We start from the raw sequence: 21,356 nt of genomic DNA, 5'->3' as shown, positions 1-21,356 counted from the left end.
GGAAACTCAAGGAGCTTTTGCTGCTTCCTGGAGAAAAAAAAGAATAAAATAAAGTGAAATAAAATAGTCGCGCGGAGAAAAACATCGTCAAACGTCTGCCGCTGTTTGTCTTCCTGCGATAACCCGGGCGGGCGAGTTAACGAGTTAATTACAGCTGAGCGCGCCGATAATCGTTATTTACATGTTGGGCTGTAATTAATAATTATTTACGGGCTGGGCTTGTGGAAATGAAGGCGGGAGGAGGCGGCGAAGCACGAGGGCAGCTGGAACACTGGACCCGGCCTGCGGCTCAGGGCCACGAGTGCCCTGCTTTACACTAACAACCAGAAATATAACCGTGGAAACATAACAGGTACAATGTAAAAATTAATATAAATTAATATAACATAACATAACAGGACAATATAATATTGATATAATATAATATTAATATAATATAATATTACTATAATATAATATTAATATAATATTACTATAATATAATATTAATATAATATAATATAATAAATACAATATAATATAATTACTATAATATAATTAACATAATATATTTATACTACAATACCATAATTTTAGTATTATAATATGTTATAATATGCTATTAATATAATTATATAAATTATAATTTAATAAGGTAATAAATATTAATACACATTAACACATACTAAACCACATTACTACGTACTCATATACATTAATACACATTAATACATACTAATACATATTAATACATACTAATATACACTAATACTTATTAATGCACATGAATACAGACACTTTAATACATATTAATACTAATAAACATTAATATATATTGATACTTATAAAACATATCAATACATATTAATTCATGTCAATACTAATACACATTAATAGACGCTAGAACACATTAATACACAATAACAGATACTAATAGAAATACACACTGCCGTGCAATAATGCATATTTAAACACAATATATCTCGGTACTAATACACATCCTATGTATTGATGCACATTAATCCAGATTAATAAACATTAATCCGGATTAATAAACATTAATCCATATTAATACACATAAAGAACCACTAATAGAGACTAATGGACACATTAATGGCTGTGAACACACATTGATACCTGTTAATGTGTCCCACCCACAACTCAATTAGCGCCCAAAGGTTAATTAAAAAAAATTTTAAAAAATAAAGCTCCTCCTGCGGGGCGTGGCTAAGCCCGGGGTGGGCGGGGCTTCGCGATGTGGGCGTGGCCGCGCCCGTCCCCATCGCGGCGGCGGGAGAGGGGCGTGGCTAGGAGGCGGGGGGCGTGGCTAGGAGGCGGGGGGGCGTGGCTTGCGGAGGGGCGTGGCTTGGGGAGGGGCGTGGCCAAGGCGGCCGCTCACAGACCACGCGGAGCCGTTTGCGTTTCAATCGGTTTTTATTCCACGATCGGTTCCGCCGGGGGCGGGGGCCACGACGGGGCTCGTCCCTCAGAGCAGCGGCCGCGGCTGCTGGGTGGGCAGGACGCCGAACCGCCGCTTCAGGGCCAGGCGGTGCCGGGAGTACTTGTCGTCGGGGGAGAAGCGGGCCGGGTGCGCCGAGCGGGTGGGCTGCCCCGCCGGGGACACCTTCTGCGGGGAGCGAAGGGACTGGTGAGGCCGCGCCGGGACCCCCGGAGCCCTCCCGAGCCCCCCCCGCCCGCTTCCCCCGGTACCTTGAGGGTGTAGACGCGCTCCCCGCGCCCATCCGTGTAGCACTGCAGGAACATGGCGGCGCTGAGCACCACGGGAAGGGGCGGGGCCGCGCGGGGCGCCACGGGAAGGGGCGGGGCGGCGGGAGGGGCGGGGCCGAGGGAGGAGCTGTGGGGAGGGGGCGGGGCCGCGCTGAGAAATGTAGTTGGGGGGAAGGAGGGGACCCAGGCGTCCGGGAAGGCCCCAGGCGTCCTGGGGGGAGGCCCCGGCGCCCGGGCCCCCAGTCTCGAAGTGTTTTAGCGGCTCCTGTCGGTCCCCGGCCGCCGGGGTCCTCCCGGCAGCGGCCCCGCCCCGTGAGCTCTGGACTTTGCCCGCGGCCGCCCGGGTCCCCGTGCCGGGATGGACGTGCTGAGGTGAGCGGCTGGGGGTGGGGGGCCGGGGGGGCCGCCGCGTTGGAGTGGGGACCCCAGGGGGGCCGCCGGGTTGTGCTGGGGGGGCGGGGGCTCATGATGTTGCGGGGGGGGAGCTCTGGGGGGTCATCGTGTGGGATAATGGGGGGCCGCGGGGGCCGCCATGTTGGATTGGAGGCGGCGCGGGGGCCGCCATGTTGGATTGGAGGCGGCGCGGGGGCCGCCATGCTGGCTGCGGGGGCCGCCATGCTGGCTGCGGGGGGTTGTGGGGTGACCGGCTGGGGGTCCCGCCGGGGCCACCCCCGTGACGGCCCCGCTGTCCCCAGGGCTGTGGCCCGACGGGCCTGGCCCCCCCCCCCGCCGCCGCCCCCGCGGCCGTTCTGGGTGTGTGACCCGCGGGGGGGGCGGCCCCGGGGGCTGGTGGCGGCGAGTCTGGGGGAGCTGCGGGAGCAGGTGAGCGGGACCCCCGGGACCCCAGTTGGCCCTGGGACACCCCAAGTCCCTTAATTACCTCTCGGACCCTAATTGTCCATGGAACCCCCACTCGGGACCCTTAATTGCTCCTGGGACCCCCCCAGGGACCCTTAATTGCCCCTAGGACCCCACCCCAGGACCCAAATTGTCCTTGGGACCCCCCACAAGTCCCTTAATTACCCCTGAGACCCCCCACCCGGGACCCCTAATTACCCCTGGGACCCCCCTCGGGGACCCTAATTACCCCTGGGACCCTTAATTGCCCCTTAGACCCCCCCCCGGGACCCGTAATTGTCCCTGGGACCCCCCCCGGGACACCGATTGCCCACAGAACCCCCCTCGCAGACTCTTAATTGCCCCTTAGACCCCCCCCTTGTAACCCCTAATTACCCCCAATATTTCCTCAAGGCTTCTCCTACCCCCCCTGTGCTCCCCAGAACCTCTAATTACCCCCAAATCCCCCCTAATTACCCCTTGGAATCCCCTTAACTGCTCCTGTGTCCCCCCCCCCCCCAATTATCCCAGTCACCCCAACAGCCTCTAATTACCCCCGGGTCCCCTTTAATTGCCCCCCAGGTCCCCAATGTTCCACCCCAAGACCCCTTTAATTGCCCTAATTGCCCCCCCAGGCCCCCAAGACCCCCCAGACCCCTTAATTGCCCTAATTACCCCCTTCCCATGTCTCAGTTATTCCACCCCCAGACCCCTTTAATTGTTCTAATTACCCCTCCCTGAGTCCCCCAGCCCCCCCCGGGTCCCCCCTATTCCACCCCCGCCCCCCCATTACCGTAATTACTGTGATTGCCGAGGCGGGGGCGGCGCTGGCGCTGGGCCCGCGGGTGACGCTGGCGCTGGCCCAGGACGGGACGGCCGTGGACACCGAGGGGTTTTTCGGGGCGCTCCCCCCGCACACCCCCCTGGTGGCCCTGGCACCGGGGCAGCGCTGGGACCCCCGCAAGGTCAGAGACCCCCCAGTATCCTCCCTGTGTCCCCCCACATCTATAATTCACCTAAAACCCTTGAATACCGCCCCCCAGATCCCCCCAAAAATCTGTGTCTTCGGAGGGTCCCCCAGTTGCCCCAGGACCCCCCCCAAGATCTCCCCAAAAGATCCTAAAGAACCACAGGACCCCCCCAATATTGCCTCATAATAACCCCCCAGGACCCCCCAAATCTCCCCAGATGACCTTAAAGAATCACGGGACACCCCCAGACCCCCCCAAATCTCCTCTGCTCCTTCGCAGGGTCCCCCCAGTTGCCCCTGAACCGCCCAAGATCTCCCCACAGGACCTTACAGAATCACAGGACACCCCAAGACCCCCCAATACTGCCCCACAATAACCCCCCGGACGCCCCAAATCTCCCCAAAGGTCCCTAAAGAACCACAGGATGCCCCAAAATCTCCTCTGCTCTTTCTCAGAGACCCCCCAATTGTCCCCAAATCCCCCAAAATCTCCCCAAAGGACCTTAAAGACTCACAGGACACCCCAAGACCCCCCAATATTGCCCCAAAATAACCCCCCAAATCTCCCCAAAGGTCCTTCAAGAACGACAGGAAACCCCCAGACCCCCCCAAATCTCCCCAAAGGACCCTGGAGAATCACAGGACACCCCAAGACCCCCCCAGATTGCCCCACAATAACCCCCAGAATCTCCCAACATCACCCCAAAGGTCCCTGAAGAACCACAGGACCCCCCCAGACCCCCCAATATTGCCCCACAATAACCCCGCAACGTTCCCTAAAGAACCACAGGGACCCCCCCCAATAACTGCCCCCCCCCAAAACCCCCCTAGAGAGACCCGTTTCGCCCCCAGGCCGAGCCGTTCTGGGGGTGCTGGCAGCCGGAGCCCCCCCGGGAACACGGGGCCCCCCCCGGGGCCGAGCTGGCCCGGGTGACCGTGGCCTTGACCCGGGCGGGGCCGCGGGACCTGCTGGGGCGGCTGCGGGTGACGGCGGCGATCCGGGGGCTGCGCTGCGACCTGGGGGCGGCCGGGCCCGAGCGCCTGCTCAGGTATTTGGGGGGGTCCTGGGGGAGGGGGGGTGGCCCCGTCGCCCCCCCAGGGGGCAGGAGGACGTGTCACCTCCAGCCCCGGGTGGGGGAGGGTTTGGGGACCCCCTGGGTGGCTCTGAGGCCCCTTTTTGTGTGTGTCCCCCCCCCCGCAGGGAGGCGCTGCGGCTGCTGGCGGCCACGGCACGCGCCGTGGGGCGGGGCCTCCTCAGAGTCTCCGCCCTCCTGCAGCGCCTCCTGGAGGGCGGGGCGGAGCAGGGGCGGAACTGGGAGCGATAGGCCACGCCCCCCCGGCTCGAAACCCCGCCCCTGCCTTTAAACCCCGTTCTAAACCCCGCCCCCCTGGCTCTAAACCCCGCCCCCTGGCTCTAAACCCCCGCCCCTGCCTTTAAACCCCGTTCTAGACCCCGCCCCCCTGGCTCTAAACCCCGCCCTTGCCTTTAAACCCCGCCCCTTTCCCCACCTCCTGCCTAATAACCCCGCCCCTTGTCCCCGCCCCATCTTCTAAGCCCCACCCCTGCCTTTAAACCACGCCCCGTCTCCTGACCCCGCCCCTTGTCTCCGAACCACGCCCCCCAGCCCCGCCCACAATAAAGGGCCCCGAAGCCCCGGATGTGACTCGGGGAACCCGTCGCTGGGACAAAATGGCCGCCGGGCGGGGGGACACGCGGGGCGTTGTGGGAAGGCGGGGCGGCCGCGGGATGAGGCGGCGGCCGCTCCGCAGAGGGAAAAATGTGGGAAAAAAAAATCCAGTTTGCACCGAAAAGTGTGGGGAGCGCAGGAGTAGAGGGGCGCAACGGGTACCAGAGTGTCGGGGCGGCCCCTCCCGGCAGGAAGCGGCCGCTCTGGCACCGAGTCCTCCGGCAGCTCCACGGTCCGGAGCACACAAGTTGGGGCGGGCAGTGGAACCAGAGCGGCGGCTGGCAGCTCTGCGACCCCGGGAGGCGCTCTGCCCTCTGCTTCGCGTCTCGGTATCCCACAGTCCTCCAGGGGGGACCCCCCTGTCCCCCTAAACTCCCCTGTGCCGCCCCCCCGCCCCCCCCAAAACACGCCCGAACCCCAAGGCGGGAGGGGGGCTGGGCCGCCCCGGACGCCTGGGTTCCTGGAAAGGGCTCACGTGACTTCCCCATGTGCTATTCACGGCGCCTGTTGCTGGGCAGAGTTGGGGGGGGACGGGACGGGACACCCCGGGTAACCCCCCCACACCTGGGGGGGCCTGAAGCCTCTCGGGTTTTTTAAGGGGTTTATTTGGGTTCCCCCCCCCCACGCAGGGGATTTTCCACATTTGCATGTGCCTCCCCGCAGCTTTCACCCCCACATCCCACGGGCAGAAGGGGGGGGGGGGGGGGCAGCACCCAAAAAACCCCCCCCACCCCCTTTCCCACGGGGCTCAGACCCCAAACCCGCCCCCCCAACCTGTCGTTCCCCCCCCGTAAAGCAGTTCAATTTTAATTTCTTCCCCCCCCACACACACACCCCGTTTTTATTTACGCAAAAAAGAATTCGGGGAAGTGGAAATTCTGCGAACAGGAGGAAGAGGAAGCGCCGGGTTATCGGCCCCGCCAGGCGGGTTTGGGGCCGCGGGGGGGACACGGGGGGGCCGCGGGTTCCAGGAAGCACCAGCAGCCCCGACCCCCCCCCGAATTTTTGCATATTTGCACGGCCAAGGTTTTGCATGAGGCTCAAAAGAGACGCAGCAGGAAAAAAATATATTTTTTAAAAAATTAAGAATAAAAAAATTATAATTAAAAAACCACAACCAACCCCCACCGCCCTATACCAAAAAAAAAAAAAAGGTTTGGAAAATTAATATCTGCGTGGGCAAAAGTAGCCCGTGAAAACGCAGCGTTAAAAAAATAAAAATTTTAAATTTTTTTTAAAAAAGACACAAACACAGCAACAACAAAAATAAAACGCAACCGAAAAAATTCCACCTTGCACCAAAAAAAAGTTTTGCAATATTAATTTCTGCGTGGTGCAAAATGGCCCAAAGATGCAGCATTAAAAAAAAAAAAATATATATAATATATATTAAACAAACACCTCACAAAAACCCAAACCACACACACACAAAAACCCCCCAAACCAACCAAAAACCCCACAAAAAACCCCCAAACTCAACCTCCCCCAACAACCACCACCACCCAAAATTTTGATCCAAGCGGATTGAGAACAAGACGAGATTTATTGACCAAAGCCCGTGCCCGTTGGGCCAACGAGCAGCTGCGGTGGCGGCGCCGGGACAGGGACACCGGCCCGAGATCCCGCTGCCGCCAACGCCTTTTTATTTTGCTCCAGAATTAGAAAAATTTCAGCTCTGGAACGTTTTACATTCAAATCTCTGCTTCCTGGGGTCAAAACACCGGGAAGGGGAGGAAGCGGCGGCGACTTCCTGCCCGCCAAAGGGCTAAAATATCCAAAAATAATGAAAATCAAGAGAAATAGCGACTGCTGGCAGCAAGCGGTGGGGATGAGGTGACACCCACATGTCACACGAGGCTTCGCCGCCCAAAGCGCTTCCACATTCAGAACTCCTCCTTTTTTGTGTCGTTCGCTCTGTAAAAACATCCGTATTTTACAGATTTATCCGTATTTACAGGTTCTCTCGCGTTCTGCTCTGACGAAAGCCATGAATTTCGGCAGAAAATGCCATTTCCAGCAACGCAAAACTCCCGGAGGTTCCGGCGCCGGGTGGTTCCACCCACGCTCCAACCCAAACGCTCCGTGCGAGTTTTCAGTCCTCAGCCTCTCCACAGGAGCGGAATATCTAATTTTTTTCCGCTTTTGCCCCCCGAAACGATAAATCCTCATGGGTCCAAGGCGGACGGCGCCGGCGGGGGGGCGCCGGGGGTCTCTCTTGAGCCCGGCTCTGTTAGGCCGGAGCGGGGCCACGCTCAGCGGATCATGTAGGCCAGGCTGGCGCCCAGGCCGGCCACGCCGGCAAACGCCATCAGCACATTCCGCACGCTGCCCTCCAGGTCCTCCACGCGGAAAAAGTCCACAAACCCCTCCTAGGGGGGAAAAAAGTGGGAATTATTTCCTCGCCACGAAGGTTTTTTCCGTGGCGGAGGCAACAGTGCTGAAGCAGCATTGAGAAAACTCAGGATTAACTCAATTTGGGGACTAAAACACTTTTTTTTTTTGGTTAAAACCGCTTCAGGCCGCTTGTTGTGTTTCCACAGCGGAGGCGACAGTGCTGAAGCAGTGCTGAGAAAACTCAGGCTTAACCCAATTTGGGGACTAAACTGCTTTTTTTTTTTTTTATTAAAACCGCTTCAGGCCGCTCGTTGCGAGGAGCTCCGGGAACAGCGAAGCTCCAGCTGGACGTTTCGGCCGCGGTTTTAAGCGGTGACTCATTTCTGCTTCACCCGCACACGTGGTCGTCACGGAAATTAAGGCCAAAAAAACACAAAACACGAGCGGGTTGTTGCGCAAGGCACCGCGCGGACTCACCCAGCCGCCCTGGCTCGTTAGCCACTCTCGTTTGGACGAGACGAGCGCGTCGGTGAGGATGGCGGCCAGCGCGCCGATGCTCCGCTCCTGCCCGATGCTCTTGAGGTGCCTGGCCACAAAGGCGCCGAAGGAGATGAGGGTGACGACGCGGCCCCAGTTGGTCACCCCGTCGCTGAACATGTGCGCGGCCACTTCACAAACCGCCTGCAGATCCTCCTCACGCTGGATCTGCAGCTTCCGCAGCATCCCTGCAAACCCACCGCGTTAGGGACACGGAGCCACCCAAAATGCCCACGCGATTTAAAGCCCGAAAGCGGCGAATTCACAACCGAGCGATGGTGACGCGCGAGGACCTTTCGGGGTGGGATCTGCTGCTCCCGCTCAGCTGGGCCAGGCTCAAACGACCCATCCCTGCCCCTCAACCCCAAATCCAGGCAGGTACCTCGTCGTTTTATTAATTCCGTGACAGAATTCCCCTGCGGTGCCCCCTCGTGAATAAGCAAATAAGACTTTTCCGAAAGCGAAAGGCGTTGCTTGGGGGGTTTTTTTGGTTCGAATTAACAGGAAACCTTCGCAGAGCCGGTTCCTCTTCAGCACGACGAGCGCGGCTGTGAGTTCGGTGACCGAACCCGCAGCCTTTGGTGTCAGTGAAGAGGACGAGGAGGAAACTCAAGCCCTTTGCCTCAAAGAAATAAAATTAAATTTATAAAAAGGACCATCCTCCTGTGAGCGGGAAGGGGTTTCGCCACAGGGCGCCACCCCAATGGGCTGCAAAGCAGCTCAGAGTGACAGGAAACCAGGTCAAAAATTATCGAATCGGAGAAGAGTTTGGGTTATAGGGCCATTTAAAGCCCATCCCGTGGGCAGGGACATGTTCACCCAGAGCAGGACCTTGGCCTGGCCAGCCTGGGCTGGGATTTTACCTCCCTCAGCGTCAAAAACTGAAAAAAAACGCTCAGTTCTCACTTCAAATCCATCCCCAGGACACCCACTCACACAAGCCCAAAGCTTCAAGTTTTACGGCTACTCCAGGACTCGTCAAAAGTGGGCGAAATACATGAAAACAGCTGCAACTCGAGCCTGCTTGGAAAATTCCTCCCCCAGAAACTCTGTTCCGCCCAAGCCAGGGGTGTGAGGAGTTTAAATTCCTGAGCTAATTAATCTTGGGGCTGTGGGGAGGAACCGGGTTTAATCTGTAACCCGATTATCTCCCCCGCGCACACGTTGCCAGCGGGTTTTTTTCCACCTCCTCCCCACCGAGCAAAGTTCAGTTTCGTTTTGAATCACTTCTCTCAGCTGGGGGGGTCGAGTCCCTCAAAAACGGGGGCCACATCCCGGCCGAGGCCTCGGGGGTCCCTCCCACTCCCCAGTTTGCTGGGGGGGTGCAGAGTCTTTGCTCCAGGTCCCCCCAGCCCCCAGAACTGGCCCCCAAAGGAGGGGAAGGGAGAGGACCAGGACCTGTAATTCAACCCCACACTGGGAACGGAGAGGACATGGGTCTATAATTCGACCCCACAAGGGGAAGGGGCAGGACCAGGGTCTATAATTCGACCCCACAAGGGGAAGGGGCAGGACCAGGGTCTATAATTCGACTCCACAAGGGGAAGGGGCAGGACCAGAGTCTATAATTTGGCCCCACATTGAGAAGGGACAGGACCAAGGTCTATAATTCGATCCCACAACGGGAAGAGACAGGACCAGGGTTTATAACTTGACCCCGCATTGGGAAGGGAGGGGCCCAGGCTCTATAATTCGCCTCCAAACCAGGGGAAGGAACAAGACCAGGGACCAGAACTCACTCCCACACCGAGAAGGGACGGAACCAGGGCCTGGACCTGCCCCGCAAGGAGGGGAAGGGGGTCCCGGGCCCGCCCCTCCCTCCCCGGGCCTCCACCCGCCCCGCCGGGGAGGCGCCGGCCGCCAACCCACCCTGGAAGGCGAGCTCGTGTTTCTGCAGGACGCCGTCGCCGACTCTCCTCAGCGTTTCCAGCGCTTTCTCCATCGCCGCATCGCCCGAGCCGCCGGGCCGCCCGGGCCCGCCCAGCAGCCCCGGGAAAAGCTTCTTCTTGACCCCGGGCTCGGCCTCCCCCGCTGCCTCCCGCAAGTAGCGGCTGATGAGCTCCAGCGAGTCCTGCCGCAGCCCATCGGGCGGCTCCGGCGGCCCCGGCGGGGTCCCGGGCAGCGAGTCCCCCGCGGGGCCGCGTTCGGGATCGGGCTCGTAACCGTCCAGCTCCTCTTCGGGGCTCCATCGCGCCGCGCCGCAGCCAATCAGCGAGCGGGGGGCCGCGCCGCAGCCAATGAAGGAGCGGGGGGCTGCGCTGCAGCCAATCAACGAGCGGGGTACCTCAGGGCGAGCGGCGGCGGTCCAGACCCTCGGGGAGCCATTCAGGGCCCGCGGTAGCTCAGCGGCGGGCGCCGTGGCGGGGGGCGGCGGGGCCGCGTTGCCCCCCGGCGAGGCGGGAGCCATGGCCGGGCCGCCGCCGCTCCCGCAGCACAGGTTGATGCCGATAACCGCGTTCCGCTTCAAGGCGGACATAGCGCCTCAGCTCGCATCGGTGCTGACGAGCCCGGGCGGGGAGCGGCGCGGCCGCTTATATGGCGCTGACGCAGAGGCGGGGCGGGGGAGGTTGCGCCGGTTCCGCTTCCGCCCCACCCGCTTCCGGCTTCGCTTCCGGCCCCGCCCTGGCCAGGGAGCAGCGCGGGGGGGGGAGGGCCCCGCCTTCACTTCCGCGGCGTTTTGGGGTGAAAAAGGGGAGAAAAAGGCGTCGTGTCCCCCCGCCGGGCCTCGTGTGGGCCTCACGGCACCGACACCCGCCCCCTCCCCCGGCCCCGCTGCGGGTGCGGCCCCGGGGGACCGTGTCCAGCTCCGGGGGGCAGAGGAGCCACAGAAATGACCGTGGGACGGGGCAGAAATGACCGGGGGACAGGGTGTTCAGCTGGAGAAGAGAAGCGCTGGGGAGACCTTAGTGCGGTCTTTCTGGACTTAAAAGACGGAGACAGACTTAGCAGGTGATAGGACAAGGGGTGATGGTTTCAAATTAAAAGAGGGGAAATTGAGGCTGGGCATGAGGAAGAAATGGTTTATAATGAGGGTAAAACGCTGGCCCAGGTTCCCCATCCCTGGAGACACCCCAGGCCAGGCTGGACGAGCAACCCGAGCTGGGGGAAAATATTGGAAATTCGGAACAATTTCTTCCCCAAAGGGCTGTGGGGCGCTGGAACAGGCTGCCCAGGGCAGTGCTGGAGTCGCCATCCCTGGAGGGGGTGAAATTAGGTTCTCAGGGCCACGTTTAGTGCCGGTATTACCAGCTGGACTCAGTTTTAAAGCTCTTTTCCAACCCCCATGATTCTGTGATTCCCTCCAGGGCGCAGCGAGGACACGAGCAGCTGCCACCGCCAACTTCAGCGTTTTGGGGACAGAAACCACAGCAAACCCCCGGTGTCCCCGCCGAGCAGGAAGCTGCACTGAGCACTGGGCACGGCCTCAAATTTTGCAAGAAACAGAAACTCCCCCCGCAAAAAAGAAAACCCCTTTGTGTGCCCCCAGGACAGCACATTCCTGGGCTGGGTTTGCTCCGGCACAAACAAACACGGCGCATTCTTGGCGCGGCGCTGGGACAGCGCGTCCCTGTGCAAACACACGTGTCCCCCCCGGAAAAAGCAGCTTCGGGGGGGTCAGGGGGTTCATTTGCACAACGGCCCGTCCTGGTGACATCATCAGTGAGACAAGGGTGACGTCACGGGGATGAAAAGCCATCGGGATGGGGACAGAGGGGGTTGTTTTGAGGGCAAAAGGGTAAAAACCCCACGTTTCCCCCCCCCAAAAATCCACACGTGGCCTGGGGGATGGTCCCCAGACACCCCCGCGCCTTCCAAAAATACCCCAGACCCCCCCAAAAAACACCCCACACCCCCCAAAAAACACCCCACACCCCCCAAACACCCCGAATCCCCCCAAAAATCAAACTCCCAAAACACCTCTCACTCCCCCCAAAACACCCCAAACCACCCGCAAAGAAAGACCCCAACTCCCCCGAAACACCCTACAGCCCCCCAAAATACCCTACACACCCCTGAAAACATCCCTCACCCCCCCAAAAAACACCGCAGAGCCCCAGGTACCCCCCTCAGCCCCACATTTTGGGGGCAGCCCCACCGTCCTGGTTTTATTTAAAAGCGTCACCCCCCTGCCAAGGGAAATAATGCAGCACCGCGGAATTGTCACCGGAATTGTCACCGTCGTTTCCACCCCCCCCCCCACCGCAAACACGTCTTTGGTATTTCCGGAAAAACGGGGTGGGGGGAAAACGTGGTTTAAAAGCCGTTCCCACCCCACCCAGCAACGCCCTTTTGTGTTCGTCACCGTTTCCTCAAAAACAATAAATAAAAAAGGCAAACAGTGTTTGAGAAGAGAGATGAACATGTAAAAAAATTATATCTATATTTTTATATATCTGATCCGCAGCTATTTACAGACGGCAGAACGCCCGGGGGGGGCTGGAGGGGACACTCGTGGGGACGATGACACCCACAACCTGCCTCAGTTTCCCCGATGCAGATCCCAAGGAGGGGGGGGAAAAAGGAAAAAAAAAAACCCAAAACATCCACTCAGCCACGCGACTTATTTTTGCCTTAAAAACTGGGCAGGTTTAGCAAGGCCGTGCTCAAATTTAGGGGGTTTTTTTAAATTATTTTCGGGCCTGGAGTGAAGAAAATGCAACAAGAAAGAAAAAAGGAGGCAAAAAATAATAATAAATGAGTCCAAGGTCGGGGCGCCTGATGCTGTCACAAAGGTTTTGTCACCACTGAGGGGACACAAAACTGTCCCCAGAGCCGCATGTCGCGCCCCTGCGTCTGTTTTGTCATCGCTAAACTCCCAGTCGCACCTTTTCACCAACCGAAAACTCGTCCCGGTGTCCCCTGCGCTGTCCCCCCGCCCCCGCCGCTCCGCTAACGAGGTTCCAATAATTAATCGGCGAACGGACGCGCTCGGAGGAACATCCCGACCAAATCCGCCCCTCGCTCGTTTGCTGTAAAAACTCAAATAATTACGTGGATTCTGGTGCTCCCATCCCCATGGTACAGTGAAGTTCAATCCGTTTAGCCAAAAAATAAAATAAAATAGGAAAAAAGTACCGCGGCGTGGGCTACCCAGCCAGTTTACTGGTGACGAGGGAGGATTTTCGCTGCGGCAGGTCCTGCGGGGTGGGGATGTGGTCGCCCGTCACGCTCGGGAGCTGCTTGTTCTTCATCTTGGCCTTGGCCATGTTGTAGTCACCGGAATCGAAGTATTTTTGCTGGAAAAAAAAAAGAGAAATTAGGGGTTATTTTGATGTGGGGTTGAACATGGAGATGAGGTTCCCAGGGTTAGTGCCAGGGGTGGGTCAATAGTTGGACTCCATGATCTAAAAACTCTTTTCCAACCCAAACTATTCTACAATTTGAAGACTTTACAATCTCGACGTCCTGACAAACCCCGGGGGATTTACCCCCTCGTGTCACCTCTGAACCCCAAATTTCAGGGCGGGATCCACAGAGTAAAAACCACCCTAAACCCCACAGGTTTGGGGGGTTTTTTGGCCCAAAAAGAGCCCAGCCTGGGGGTTCGTGAGACATTTTGGGGCTGGAGGATTTGGGGGTGATGCCCCCGCTGATGAGGGAGGACGCGGACGAGCCGCAGCTGAAAAAATTAATCGCTAATTTACCCCTTTCTGCAGCCTTTTCATGAGGAAATCGGAGCCGCCGGGTTTCTGGCCCAGGTTGGGGTATTTGGCTTTGAGCTTCGCCTCCTCCGCCCGCTCGGGGGGGACGGGCTCCTTCTCCGGCGTGTCCTGGAAATCGTTATCAAAATTAATTATTATTAGAAACACCTGCCCGCCCCAAAACCCCCAGATTTTTAACCCAAATATCTGGGGAAACGGTGCCTGGACCTGCGCCCCCCTCAACCCAGCGCTCCCTAGGACCCCCCAGCTCCCCCCCAGTAACGCTCCCCCCCAGTAACCCCGTCCCAGTAACTCCCCGTCCCAGTGCCCCCCAAGCCCCCACACACCCCCCCACGCCGCCATGGAGACGCAGCTATCCCACCAGCCCTCCCGGAAATCCAACCCCCACCAGCCCCACAGCCAATGAGAGACCAGCGCTCATCAGAAGGACAACAGGCGCAACCAATCAGCGCACGGGGCTGTGAAGAGCGACGTGTAACCCAACCAATGGGAGCGGCCCGGGCCCGACCCCGGGTTCCTCACCTGTTTCTCCTGCCCTGTCTCCTCAGCGCGGGCGCCGGTACCGAGAGGGGCCGCCATGGCGGGGGTTGGGGGGAGCCTCCGCGCTCCCTCCGCTCCGCCCGGCCCCACTCTCCGCTCCAAAATGGCCACCGCCGCCCCCTAACGCCTCAGCCGCCTGACGGACAGGCGCACTGCCCAATAGGCACAGGGAGGCGGCCGCGGTGACATCACACCTGACCAATCAGCGCCCGCCGAGGCGTGGGAGGAGTTGGACCCGCCAATGGGAAGTGAGGCAGCGCAATGTGGGCGGGGCGAAGGGCGGGGCTGCGGCGCCCCTGACCCCGCCCGGTGCGGGAGCGGGAGCGGACACCCCCGGACACCGCGGGGACACCCCGCTGGTGCCGCCGCAAGTGTCCCCCAGTCCCGGGCCACGCAGGGAGGGGACAGGCGGTGACAGCCCTGGGCACGCCACTGGGTGCAGGGGAGGCGGGGGCAGCAGCCGGGGCCACCCCCAGGTTGACGACACAGGTGTCACCCGCAGCGAGTGTGGGGACACAGGTGCCACCAGCACCTCTGGGGACACAGGGGACACCCCCCCGCCCCAAATGCAAAGCCCGTCATTAGATGGGGCGGCTGGATTTAGGCGGCGGATTTAGACACCCAGAGAAATAGGTTTAAATATAGAGAAATAGGTTTAAATACCGAGACATACGTTAAAATACAGAAAAATACAGCGAAATGATTTAAGTGGTGGGGGAATAATTTAAAAAAAAATATATATAAAATCACAGTTAAACTTTTTCTCTTGCTAGAGAGTGTGTGACAGGGCACAGCCCGGGGGGGGACAGAGACCAGGGGACGCAGCCGGGGGGTGACAGCGCCCTGGGGGACACAGGCAGGGGAGACAGTGCCCGGGGAGGGGACACAGGGCTCCATGGGCTTTGCAGAGCTGCTCCTCGAAGGTGACACAAGCCCAACGTCACCCAGTGTCACCCAGTGCCACCCAGCGCACTGGACACCCCCAAACCCGCCCCCTGTCCCAGGACACGTCACCTGCGCCACCCGAGCGGCTCAAAGCCGAGACCCGCGAGCGGGACCCACGGGGACAACCGGGTGGCTCCACAGCCCCGTTTCTGCCCTGATTTGGCCCATTTCTGCCGCTCCGTTCCTGCCCCACCAGCCAGCGCTGGGCCCCCCCGAGCTGAGCAGTGGGAAGTCCATCCCCAAACATCCCCAAAATTCTGTGTTTCGGGGGCTCGGCGGCTTGTTTAGGACTTATTAAAAGCCGCCAGGACAGCCCAGATCATCTCCGCGCCGCCGGCTTTGGCGGCTTCCACCTCGGGGTCGGCGTCCAGCAGGTCCTTGGTCCTGTTCATGGCCACGTCGTACTTATCGTCGGCCAAGGTGGCGAAAATGTTCTCCAGGACGTCGGAGGAGTGGGCCAGCACCAGCAGCGCCAGCGTCCGGCGGTCCATGCGGCGCGGGTCGTTCACCCAGCGCTCCAGGACGCTCTCCTGGAGCCTCCTGACCAGGCGCTGCTTCTCGGTGGCGTTGCTGACGGGGTGGGTGGTCATGTCGAAGAGCAAGAAGTTCTGCTTCTCGGTGGTCAGGATGCCTTTCTCCACCAGCGCCTTGGCGATGCGCTCGCGGACGTTGCGCAGCTGGTACTGCAGCTTGAAGGGGTTCCAGGTCTCTCCTGTGGGGAGAATCGGCGAATTATCGGGTCGTCTTGGTTGGAAAAGCCCCTCGAGATCGTGGAGTCCAACCATTAACCCAGTCCTGGCCCTGAGAACCTCATCTCTGGGTATTTTCAACCCCTCCAGGGATGGCGACTCCAGCGCTGCCCTGGGCAGCCTGTTCCAACGCCCCACAGCCCTTTGGGGAAGAAATTCTCCCAAATTTCCAACCTCAACCTCCTTCTCCAGCCCCTTCCCCAGCTCCGTTCCCTTCTCTCAGCTCACTCCAGCTCCTCAAGCTCTTTCTTGTCATGAGGTGATCCCGCCACCCCGCTGGCTGCCATTTTGACCCTGAGGTGATGGCCCAAACCCGCCCCCAGGATTCACGGTTTTCCTCCCCATTCCCAGGCAGGGCCGGTCGCTGCCCCGGTCCCGCTGGCCACACCGGTGCTGGTACAACCAGGGTGCTGGTGGCCACCTCGGCTCACGTTCAGCCGCTGTCACCAACACCAGACCCCGTTTAACTCCGCTCCACCGGGGCTCTGCCAGCCCAGCCCAGCGCCCCCGCTGCTCCCAGCGCAGCGCCAGCGCTTGTCCCCGCTGCAGGAGCCATTTCTGGCCCCTTGGCCGGACTCTGACCCGCAAAGCTGCCAGTGGCCGCTGGGCACAGCAGCCCAGGGCACGTCCCTTTGGGAACCTCCTTCCACCCAGGACTTTGGACCCCAGACTTGGTGAAGATGCGTCATGAAATAGAAGAGGCAACGGGGAGCAAGGTCTGAGTCTTCCCCTGAGCTTCCAATAGGAAAAAAAAACCAGAAAGCTGTCCCCTGTCCCCACATCGAGCCATCTCCTGCTGTCGGTGTTCTGCCCATCGCCAGCGAAGAGAGGGAGAGGGATGGAGGACTTAAAAGATGGGGACAGACTTAGCAGGTGATAGGACAAGGGGTGATGGTTTTAAATTAAAAGATTCAGGCTGGATATAAGGAAATTGTTGGCCCTGAGGGTGGTGAGAGCCTGGCCCAGGTTCCCAGAGAGGTGGTGGCTGAACCATCCCTGGAGACATCCCAGGCCAGGCTGGACGGGGCTCTGAGCAACCTGAGCGGGTGCAGATGTCCCTGCTCATGGCAGGGGGGCACTGGGGGGGCTGGGAAGGGCCCTCCAACCCAAACCATCTGTTTTCTGTGACTTTGTGGCCGAGGAGACAGGCTGCAGGGACGGAGCCCCAAGATGGCGTCTCCGCCCGGCCCATACCCGTCAGCAGCTCGATCCAGGTCTGCACCGTCTCCGCCGGCTCCGTGGCCTTGATGTGCCGCAGGGTCTCGTCCAGCAAGACGTCGCCGGTCGGCGCGTCCGACTTCAAGAGCACCTGGAAGGGACAAAAGCGGCAAACGCGGCGTCAAGCGGGACCGAGGGGACGGCAGCGGCCGGAGCCCCGGAGGCTCTGGGAGCCACCAGCTCCTCTGTCAGCGTCACCTTCCTCTCCAGCAGCCTCTTCTTCCTCAGGGACAGCGGCTCCAGGCAGATGCGGCCGCGCAGGGCCAGCTCGATGAGGATCCCCCCGCGCAGGCCCGAGGAGATGCAGTCGTTCCAGAAGGACGTGTAGCCCTGGGTGGGGAGAGGACGGGCAGAAAGTGGTGAAGAAAGATGAAGAAGGAGCTCTGCTGAGCCCCCAAACCCCGGTGACAGGACCCCGGCCTGGCTGGGGTTGGAGGGACCTCTGGAGATCCCCCGGTCCAGGGTCACCGGAGCAGATCACACAGGGTCACATCCAGGCGGGTTCGAATGTCCCCAGAGGAGACTCCAAGCCGCTCTGGGCAGCCTGGTCCAGGCTCCGGCACCTCAAAGCACCGAAGTTTCTCCTCACGTTCGGGTGGAAATTCCCGTGTTTCAGTCTGTGCCCGTCGCCCCTCGGCCTGTCGCTGGGCAGCACTGAGCAGAGTCTGGTCCACCCTCTGCCACCCACCCTGAGATATTGGTCCCATCAACCAGGCCCCTCTCAGCTCCTCCTCTCCCGCTGAACAGCCCCAGCTCTCTCAGCCTTTCCAGACCCCTCAGCATCTTCGCGTCCCTGCGCTGGGCTCTCAAATAGGAGAAAAAATATTTTCCTGGCCAGGTGAGAAGCATCCGGCAGCTCCGACCAACCCCTCCCTGCAAACATTGCGCAACAGGGGCCGTGCCCGTCCTGCTGCACCCGCAGCCGCCCAACCCCGGGCCGTAAAAAATCAGAGCAAGAATGAGAAAAAAATGACTCCTTTCCCTGGGCGAGGTCCTGGCCACGGGGGGACACCAGGAGGACATCGCTGCTGCGGGGGGGCTGCAACCAGGGACTCTCAGGATCGTCTGGGTTTGAAAAGGGCTTGAAAATCATCAAGTCCAAGCGTTAACCCCCCCATGTCCCTGAGAACCTCATCTCTGGGTATTTTCAACCCCTCCAGGGATGGTGACTCCAGCACTGCCCTGGGCAGCCTGTTCCAACGCCCCACAGCCCTCTGGGGAAGAAATTCTCCCAAATTTCCAACCTCAGCCTCCCCTGGCGCAACTTGAGGCCGTTTCCTCTGGTCCTATCACTTGTCCCTTGGTTTTTCAGTCCGGGGAAGTGAAGATGGAGGAAGAAGAGGATGAGAGGGGTCAGCGGCCAAGAGGACAGAAACTGAAGGTTTAAAAGCCACCAACGAAACAACTTAAACCTCTTCCGAAGGGAAAAAAGCGGCTGAGAACACACGGCCCTCCCACACGGAAGGTTTTACAGTCCCTATAGGTAAAATCTTCTCCCCAGCGCGTGTTTATTCAGCGCATACGGACACCGGGTTCCTCAGCTTGCGTAGCGCAGAGAACCATAAATGAAATTTAAATCTTTATTTGCTTTCTTCGTTTCCTTGTGAAGAAAGACAAAGGAACCTTTCACCCCTGCCCTGCCGATTTCCACGCTGGTTTTGTTTTGCACAAACCCTTTAGGAACAAGTTGTCCAGAAAAGGGTGTGGAGGCGACCGTGCGTTTCCATTCATTGGGCTGGAACTTACCCCTAGAAAATGATAAAGGGTCTGAAATCAAACAAATCAAAAGCTCCCGGGTTAATTTTAACTTCTGGAATCAGGCCGGTTTGAAACGCCAGGAGGGCGCGCAGCCACGTCCTGCTAGATTGGAAGTTAAAATAATGAAATTATGCTGCGAGCTCGTCGGATTTGGCGAAAATTGTTGCGGTTTCTTCCAATCATCAAAGCACGAGCGATGGAGAAACGCAAGGGCTGGGAGCGCTGCCTTTGTCCTGCCTTGTGGGATGGAGGAATGCGGCAGAGCAGGGCGGAAAAAAAAATAAATAAAGTGTGAAAAGTGTTTTATTTTCCCTCTATTGTGCTCTCCCGGATTCCCGGAGGCCGCAGGGCCGTTCCCAGGAATACGTTACCCACAGCGAGGACACTAAACCCAGCGCAGGAGGGAAGCGGACCGCGCCGCCCGCTCTCAAATATTTGCTCCGAAAGATTTGCGTGACGTTCTGCAAAGAGAACATCTCCTGCTGTTCGCTGCCTGGCTCGGCGCAGCCCAGGCCTGCCCCGGGTTTGTTAACGGGGCAGGTACGAGCTCTGGCGCTCGCACAGCCAGGGCTGCGCGTGAGCCGAGCAGAAACGGGGCCCTACGGAGAAAAAAAAATGAAATAAAAAAGTTCAGGTACCTCCCAGGGGCTCAATTTCAGCCCAGAGAAGCAGATGAGGAGAAGGTGGCCCATCGACCGCGGCTTTGACGCCCCCAGCGCCTCTTTTCTGCAGGTGGCCGGGAAGAATGCTAAAAAAACAGAGCTAAAAACCCCGGGTTTAAGGTTCTCCTGTGCCACTGTCATCCCTAGAAGCGCCCCGGCCGCTTTTCACATCCGTGTTTAGCAAAGTGAAGAACAGGAGCTGAGGGGAGAACTTGTGCTCTCTGAACTGCCTGAAAGGAGCTTGGAGCCAGGGGGGTCGGGCTCTGCTCCCCAGGAACAAGCGCCAGGACCAGAGGAAACGGCCTCAAGGGGAGGTTGAGGTTGGAAATTTGGGAGAACTTCTTCCCCAAAGGGCTGTGGGGCGTTGGAACAGGCTGCCCAGGGCAGTGCTGGAGTCACCGTCCCTGGAGGGGTTGAAAATACACAGAGATGAGGTTCTCAGGGCCAGGGTTGGGTTAACGCTTGGACTCCATGATTTTAAAGCTCTTTTCCATCCCAAATGATTCTAGGGCTCTATAAGGCACCCGTTGCCTCTGACCGACCCCGTGGCCGAGCTGTCGGGACACGGTTTGCGGCCTGGACAGCTCAGCTTACGCTACAGATGAAGGCGGTTTGCGCTGAGCTTTGCAGAAGAGGCTCCAGAGGAACTCGTACGACCCCTTCTCCTGCTGGGGACCCCGCGGCGGCACTGCCGGGGCCACGTTCTCACCTCCTTGTCCTTCAGCCCCAGCAGCAGCACCTCCTCCATCAGCGTCAGCCGCATGTCTTTGGAGCCGTCGGCGTCGTCCTCGCTCAGCTCCCTGTCCGCAGCCGCCTCGTCCTCGCCGTCCGGCTTCTTGTCCGAGCCCCGTCCCGCCTCGGCGCGGCGGCCCCGGCGCGTCAGCGTCGTCATGTCCTCCTGCGGCGGGAGGGACAAGACGATCGCGGCTCTGGGAACACCGTGGAGGCTGAGACACCAGCCCCGGGAGGCACACAGGACACGGGCCACGCGCGCTCCTTCCACCCCGGCGTTTTTGGCTCGGCCTGTACAAGAGTCGGTTGCCAAAGGAGGCGATGGCACGTCCAGGGAAGCCCACAAAGAAGCCGAGGTCAGGGCAGGGGACGCCGGGCAGCGTCCCGGGGCGATGATGAAGAAGGAGCATCTTCCTCAGCCCCTGCAGCCCCTACTCACCTCGAGCAACTCACGCCGCCCGGTTCGCAGCCCTGGGCTGCCAACCCTGACACCCGCCCGCACCCCACACCACCACCACCTCACAACTGTGCAAAACTATTCAAAAACGGCAAAAAGGGAGGAAAAAGCGTGGCCGCCCCCCCCTCCCCCGGAGTTTCAGGGCTGAGAAATAAAACCCGGGCTTGTGTTTTCCCCGATCTTACCCCAAAATCTGCCCCCGCTCCTTCCCTGCGATCAAACTTCGGGCCGGGAGAGGAAAAGCTTCCGCGGGGTGGGCGGGATTCCCTCCCTGCCCTTCCTCCTCCTCCTCCTCCTCCTCCCCGCCTCCTCCTCCTCCTCTTCCTCCTCCTCCCCGAACAACCCCGCCTCTGTCAGCCGTTCCTCACACGGCCCGCAGGTCGTGGATCAGCCCTTGGAAAAGCCCCTCGAGTCCACCCACAACCCACCCTGGCAGCAAACACGTCCCCGAGAACCTCATCTCTGTGTCTGTCCAAGCCCTCCAGGGACGGCGCCCCCAGCGCTGCCCTGGGCAGCCTGTTCCAACACCCCGCAGCCCTTTGGGGAAGAAATTACCCCA

The 21,356-nt window shown here is 59.2% G+C and overlaps 5 protein-coding genes across 13 annotated transcripts; 1 reads left to right on the top strand and 4 right to left on the bottom strand.

Moving 5' to 3' along the window:
• Nucleotides 1-1,394: 1,394 nt before the first annotated feature.
• On the bottom strand, nt 1,395-3,428 carry NOP10 (NOP10 ribonucleoprotein). The gene is made up of 3 exons (XM_065653836.1): nt 3,338-3,428; nt 1,690-1,834; nt 1,395-1,606 (listed from the first exon to the last, which is right to left on the bottom strand). Exons 2-3 carry the CDS (start codon nt 1,741-1,743, stop codon nt 1,466-1,468), a joined length of 195 nt encoding a protein of 64 aa, XP_065509908.1. The 5' UTR covers nt 1,744-1,834; nt 3,338-3,428; the 3' UTR covers nt 1,395-1,465.
• On the top strand, nt 1,821-8,725 carry LOC136000126 (lipid transferase CIDEB-like). 9 transcript variants are annotated; one of them, XM_065653829.1, is made up of 5 exons: nt 1,821-2,079; nt 2,403-2,529; nt 3,360-3,509; nt 4,367-4,563; nt 5,394-5,892. In XM_065653829.1, the coding sequence occupies exons 1-5, from the start codon at nt 2,066-2,068 to the stop codon at nt 5,797-5,799; spliced, it is 894 nt and encodes a 297-aa protein (XP_065509901.1). In that variant the 5' UTR covers nt 1,821-2,065; the 3' UTR covers nt 5,800-5,892. The 9 variants fall into 9 exon arrangements, 8 of the variants coding, with proteins under 8 accessions (XP_065509901.1, XP_065509899.1, XP_065509905.1 ...); XR_010607717.1 differs by lacking the exons at nt 1,821-2,079; nt 5,394-5,892 and adding exons at nt 7,840-8,447; nt 8,578-8,725 and having other exon boundaries at nt 2,305-2,529; XM_065653827.1 differs by lacking the exon at nt 1,821-2,079 and adding an exon at nt 6,061-6,330 and having other exon boundaries at nt 2,305-2,529; nt 5,394-5,531.
• MCL1 (MCL1 apoptosis regulator, BCL2 family member) lies at nt 6,711-10,594 on the bottom strand. The gene is made up of 3 exons (XM_065653825.1): nt 9,943-10,594; nt 8,014-8,261; nt 6,711-7,571 (listed from the first exon to the last, which is right to left on the bottom strand). Exons 1-3 carry the CDS (start codon nt 10,547-10,549, stop codon nt 7,455-7,457), a joined length of 972 nt encoding a protein of 323 aa, XP_065509897.1. The 5' UTR covers nt 10,550-10,594; the 3' UTR covers nt 6,711-7,454.
• A 1,841-nt stretch (nt 10,595-12,435) lies between these two features.
• ENSA (endosulfine alpha) lies at nt 12,436-14,421 on the bottom strand. The gene is made up of 3 exons (XM_065653835.1): nt 14,259-14,421; nt 13,719-13,844; nt 12,436-13,310 (listed from the first exon to the last, which is right to left on the bottom strand). Exons 1-3 carry the CDS (start codon nt 14,313-14,315, stop codon nt 13,161-13,163), a joined length of 333 nt encoding a protein of 110 aa, XP_065509907.1. The 5' UTR covers nt 14,316-14,421; the 3' UTR covers nt 12,436-13,160.
• A 553-nt stretch (nt 14,422-14,974) lies between these two features.
• Nucleotides 14,975-21,054, bottom strand: GOLPH3L (golgi phosphoprotein 3 like). The gene is made up of 5 exons (XM_065653680.1): nt 20,983-21,054; nt 20,318-20,506; nt 17,387-17,518; nt 17,165-17,279; nt 14,975-15,933 (listed from the first exon to the last, which is right to left on the bottom strand). Exons 2-5 carry the CDS (start codon nt 20,498-20,500, stop codon nt 15,506-15,508), a joined length of 858 nt encoding a protein of 285 aa, XP_065509752.1. The 5' UTR covers nt 20,501-20,506; nt 20,983-21,054; the 3' UTR covers nt 14,975-15,505.
• Nucleotides 21,055-21,356: the final 302 nt, after the last annotated feature.

Source organism: Caloenas nicobarica, chromosome 31 (genome assembly GCF_036013445.1).
Source record: "Caloenas nicobarica isolate bCalNic1 chromosome 31, bCalNic1.hap1, whole genome shotgun sequence".
Classification (NCBI taxonomy): domain Eukaryota; kingdom Metazoa; phylum Chordata; class Aves; order Columbiformes; family Columbidae; genus Caloenas; species Caloenas nicobarica.
Note: the sequence above shows the minus strand (reverse complement) of the source record. Positions and strands in the feature narration are given on the sequence as shown.